Genomic DNA, 5,596 nt, shown 5'->3' with positions numbered 1-5,596 from the left:
TTCTGAATAAAGTGGAAAAAAAAAAAAAAAAAAAAAAAAAGTTGGCCCAAAATATTTTTTTTTTTTTCTGTGGCCCTAATCCTCTTCCGTAGAATTATATGTGGAAAGTAAATTTTTAGAAAAGGTAAAAATGTGTAATTTTGTGAAATGACAGCAAAACTGATGAATTCTCTTATTTTTGTCAATTAGGTGAGGCAACATAAGCAGCACAGATGTAGCACAATGCATTAGTTTCGGAAATGAAAACAACACGAGGAACGAACACTTACTGGAACTGAAAAGCACAAGGCGCCAATAGTTGACAGAATTGTTGAGGGAGTCTCAAGACAATGAAAGAACAAAGGATGAAAGGAAGACGATGAAGATGAGAAGAAACAAGAGAGATCTAGACAGAATATAGAGCAGCTGCAGGGCAATGTGCAAAAAGCATGCTGGGACAGGCATAAGGGCAACTTTTTATTCCGTATTGATCCACCAGACTTCAGCTGGCATCTCGCTCGCTCTTCACACACAGACAACACACACACACTGTCTTTCTTTTGTTTCTGACTTAAGTTCCATCCTTCATAAGTGGCCCCACAGGCCTTTGGTAAATGGATATGTTAAAGCGTTGCACAAACACAGCAGATATTTATAGACAGTATCATCTTTGATTGATAGAAACAAATATCAGCAAATGTTGGAAAATAAGATGTCAGACAGAAGTGTGTCCAGTGGTTTGGATTCATTCTGGACTCCATCAGAACGCGTTTACCTGCGGGGATCCGTCGGATCCCTGCTCCCTGGTCTTTCTAGCGAGTCTTTTCTTCTTCTTATGAAGTGGTTTGGACTCCAGGATCATTTCCTCCAGCTCAAAGGTGGGGTCACAGTTTAGTCTCCGTCTCTTTAAAAACAAACAAAGACTTTTAAGGAGATTGAAAGAAGTTTCCATGTTAGACATTACAGGTTTGCATAAAACTAGTGGGAAAAAAACTAAGTCGTTCAGATTTTTCCAAACCTTTGGTTGTTTGATGAGTTAAATTAATGTGCAGTGACTTAATTTTCCATTGGACTTTTCCTTTTTTATGCTTCCTATATATTATCAAATATTAATGGAGGCTAAAAAACTCAGAATAAGAAATAGGAATATAATTAGAAAAAGAGTCAATTTGAAATTGATCCTCTGATCAGTCAGTGGTTTAAATTCTCTGGACAGACATCGACTACACAGTTGTGCTACTTTGTCACAATGTATGAAAACATTCAAAGGAGTTACTCCTTATTAAAGACTTTTGTATTGAAGTCATATTTATTGTTGGACTTCATTACAAACCTTTAGCTACAATCTGCATAAATAAATGCAGCTGCCATTAAAACCAGCCATGACGCATCTAGCTGCCAGATTTCAGAAAACAGTTTTAAAATTAAGATTTATTGAGGGAAAAACCAACATCCCCCTATGTGTAAATGTAGTAGCATTGCTTGCTTTGGTAATTAGATATTAATTGACTGGCCACATGTTTGACATTTATCTGTCTGGAAAATGTTACAAAGCCATCTAGTGAACCACAGTGAGAAATATTTTCCACAAATGGAGCAAACATGGAACAGATTAACCTTTAAAAGAGTGACTAACTGAAGAAAATTACTCCAATAGTGATTTGATTACTCATCCAGGAGGTCAAAAAAGAACAAAAACAACATCTAAAGTCTTAGAGGTCTTACTTGCCTCAGATAATGCCAACATGTACGATGTACAGTTACTAAAAGACAAAAGAAATTGGGGACAAATGCATCCAAGGCAGCAACAACTACCGATCTAACAGAACACTGTCGTCCAGCTCATATTTTTGAGAAAACGTTTTGATGATCTTTAAGACTTTTAAGAAGATCTTCTTCTAGAAGGTACATATCCTATTATATCTGTAAAAGCAGCACAGCATTTAAAGAAGAACGTCATCATGGCAGGCGGACATAGAGGTTGAAGTTTGATGGTTTTCTCTGCTAATTCAGGACCAGGACGACTTGCCACAATTACTGAAACCATCAATTCTGATCTTTAGCAGAAAATCCCATACGGAGAACACCTGGGCAACAGTTTGTGACATTAAACCTCATCATGCGAGGGTCATGCAGCAGGAAATAATCCAAAGCACATCAGTAAGTCAACCTCTGAGAGGGTAAAACCCCCAAAAAACAATAAAAATGAAAGTCTGGATTGGAAATGGTAAAGGCTGGACATGAATCCAAATGATACACTGCAGTATGATTTGAAAAAAGAAATTGATTCCTAAAAACTCTTCAATATGAGAGAATAAAAAAAATCTGCAAAGACCAGCAGGTCATAATTCTACCATAGGAATTTAGAAACTGTATTTTGTATTTATGAAGGTCATTTTTGTCCAGTATCGAAAATTATTTGATGACCTGAAATGTTGAAGACAAAAAAAATAAAAAAAAAGAGACAAAAACTTTTTAAGGCACTCTATAAGTAAAAGTACAAGAGAAGATTGATGTAATCATAATATAATTATTGTGGTATTAGAATAGTAGAATGAAAATTCAACAGCATTTATATGAATATTTTGCTGTCTAATACAAAGAGTCAGTCAGTCTTCATATTTTCACACGTTTTTATCCTCACATTAGGAATAAAGCCTGGAGGAAGCTGTTTGTTGAGAACTGCATCCCAGTTGACGTCAGACATGTAATCCAGATCTTGGAGCTCTGCGAGACAGGATATGCGCTTCTGGACATCTATGCACAGCAACTGAAGCAGAGAAGAATATTTTAGTTAGAATGATTGTGTACAAGTTGGGATCAGAGTCTCAGTCAGACACTGACAGGAGGATGTGCTTCGCCTGAAGGATGAGGCAGAAAACTGACGGGAAGAAGAGACCTTTCAGAAGTCAGGCAGGCTGGAAGGAGAGGGAGATAGATTCCAAAACAAGGAGGAACAGAAAGAGAGGAAAATGAAATGACATGCATTCAGGTAGCAAATGATAGTGCAGAGAAAACAGTGGCCTGAGAATCCTGGAAGATGAAGGACAAATGTAATGAGCATGGAATTTTCTTTGCATTCTCACTTTCCCTTCTCTCCACTCTTTTCCTCCCCCTTGCACACACACACACACACCCAAACTCACACACTTTCACATGCAACAGGAATGCCAATGAGCTCAGAGGAGTCTGAGCACGAAGCAATGCAACAGTTAGACTGCAGTGAATTGCTAGCAAGAGAAGATGATCAAACAAGAGAAAGTCCTTCAGTTTTACAAATGCATCTCAATGACAAGAACATTTTAGAGATTATGAACAGTAAAAGTTATTTTTGTTCAGCACAGCTTGCATAGTCTGTGCAGAACATCTACCCATCTCACAGGGGTACAAGCTCTGATGTTTTACTCTGTGAAACGTGACCTGTCTGCTCTATGAAGAATGTCTGTTGCTCATAGCAAACTACGTTTTGAACAGTTTATATGTATTGAAGTATACACAGCGACTACTGCACTGAACCCACTGAAAGCCTCATTGTTATTCCACCAAATAAGGATTTCTGAACTCTTTTTGAGTTAAAACATTAGTATTGTTGCTTATAGATGGATATGACTTTTTTTATTTGCATTATTTGAGATCTGGAAGCACTGCATCTTCATTGCTTTCACCATTTCTTATTTTCTGCAAATAAATGCTACAGTTTTGCTTGGATTTTCAGAGACATGTTGTCAGTAGTTCATTGAATAAAATAACAATATTCATTTTACTCAAACAAAAAGTAAAATCTGAGAAACAGATCACTGTAAGTGGTCTCTTGATTTTTTCCAGAGCTGTATGTAAACATATGTAAATGTATTGAAACCAAACTTTACAATCTGCTTCTGCTTCAGGGTGGAGTTAGTAACTTTTAACTTCTTCATATTTTCCTCTATGCTTTGTAATCAACTGGGCATCTTTGGATGCAAGTTAGGCTGAAATGCTCTATGCACAATCTAATACTGCCCTCATGTGACCAAACTATAACAACAAGACTCCTCCTATTTTAACCAACTCATGCTGATATGACTCTAATCTGATTGATCTTAATAACCTTGCAGACACATTAATAGAAATGTACCTTTCTGAGTAGAGACTTCATTTCCAGAGACCAGGCTGCTGGGTAAGTTGGATGGACTTTGTGGAACATTTGTAGAATCTCATTAGATTGTGTGTTGGATCTCATCACATATGGTCTCTGAAATAGCAACAAAGAGTGGAGATGGGAGGAGAAGAGAAGAGATATTCCCCTTGCTCACACCTTTTATTGTCTCATTTTCTGCTCTGATAAAGACAAATGACAGCATTGAGGACAAGGGGAATAAGGGATGAAGTTTTGTCTTTGGATGAAACAAAGTGATTCAAGATGGAGAGGTGAAAAGACAGTGCAAGACAAAATGGATACATTTTGTATTTTCTGTCATAATTTAATACCCCAGGTGTCACGATACCTCCCCACTTTCATTTACCTGTAACTGAATGCATGACAGTCCAGTTCCCATTATTCTAATTCAACTGTGCAGTTAAAACAGTTCAGGAGGTTGGAAGAAATAAAACAAATTGACAAGAATTGATTTGTTCCTCTGCAGAGCTCAGCACATTGCAGATAATGGTCAGGCAAAGGTGAAATAAAGCGAGGCATTAATGTGGTGCAATGTGGCAGAGCAGCTTAGGAAAGAGAGTTTAAGTAGAAGTTGTGATAAGATTTAAAGTCTTGTGAAAATAGCTGCTCTCAAGGCCTGTTCATTTAGATTAAGACGGCCCTGTTCTCTGAAGGATCTGGTTCAAGAAGACCCTGCTGTGTTCCTTAAAGTGCCATAAAAATGTTTCTTCATAGTCTGTGGCATTTCCTCACAGATACCAGAACCTGAAGACTAAAAGTAACTCATTACAGAGGAACTAGTTACATTTACTTCAATAACTTTCTGGAAAAATATGCACTTTTATGACAAGATTTACCACATCATACTTTTATTTGTGTAATAATGATAAAGTACTGATACTCTGAATAAAATTACAGTGTGTAACTTCACTGAGTCAAGAACAAAAAAGTTTTAACCAAAAATGCAGAGAAAGAAACTTAAACTTTATTTTGAAACAAAACTTCTTGTTTGTACAAGAAATTTAATCTTATGTTAATTAATAAATTAATGATAATATAATCTGACAAAGCTGTAAGAAGGTACAGTAAACATTTTAGTTTGTCTCTGGAAGCACTTTGCTTTGCTCCAATATTTATTTTACATACATATATACATTGTAACTAATATTTTGAAACAGTAGGTAGATATTGTGTCCAGTATGATCAATTACTCTGTACTCAAGTCACCTTTTTAAATATTTTAGCTACAGTACATGTAAAATAAATTATTTCAGCATGTTTAAAGTTAATAACAGACTGATGTTCTTGCAGTCTGTACAGTGGGTAAGATGTTCCGGATCAAAGAAAGGAAAATAATGCCTTGCCTGACAAATAGTTTGGTTAGAGTAGAAGAAATAAACCCCACTTCTTTACATATTCAGGTCAGCTTTGATTGTCATTTAAAGTGTTGAGAGAGTTCCAGCTTTTCTAAAATTATATGCT

The 5,596-nt window shown here is 36.3% G+C and overlaps 1 protein-coding gene across 1 annotated transcript in view; it reads right to left on the bottom strand.

Moving 5' to 3' along the window:
- Window positions 1-142: 142 nt before the first annotated feature.
- The window catches only part of stk32a (serine/threonine kinase 32A), a 53,680-nt gene continuing 48,226 nt past the window's right edge, over window positions 143-5,596 (bottom strand). The window contains exons 9-11 of the mRNA XM_015060996.1: window positions 4,094-4,210; window positions 2,624-2,749; window positions 143-883 (exon numbers count right to left, since the gene is read on the bottom strand). Coding sequence (XP_014916482.1) covers window positions 740-883; window positions 2,624-2,749; window positions 4,094-4,210 — 387 coding nt within the window. The 3' untranslated portion in view covers window positions 143-739. The remainder of the gene's footprint in view (window positions 884-2,623; window positions 2,750-4,093; window positions 4,211-5,596) is intronic.

The sequence above is a fragment of the Poecilia latipinna genome, unplaced genomic scaffold (assembly GCF_001443285.1).
Source record: "Poecilia latipinna isolate Pla-1442-1.1 unplaced genomic scaffold, P_latipinna-1.0 Scaffold1764, whole genome shotgun sequence".
Taxonomy (NCBI): domain Eukaryota; kingdom Metazoa; phylum Chordata; class Actinopteri; order Cyprinodontiformes; family Poeciliidae; genus Poecilia; species Poecilia latipinna.
Note: the sequence above shows the minus strand (reverse complement) of the source record. Positions and strands in the feature narration are given on the sequence as shown.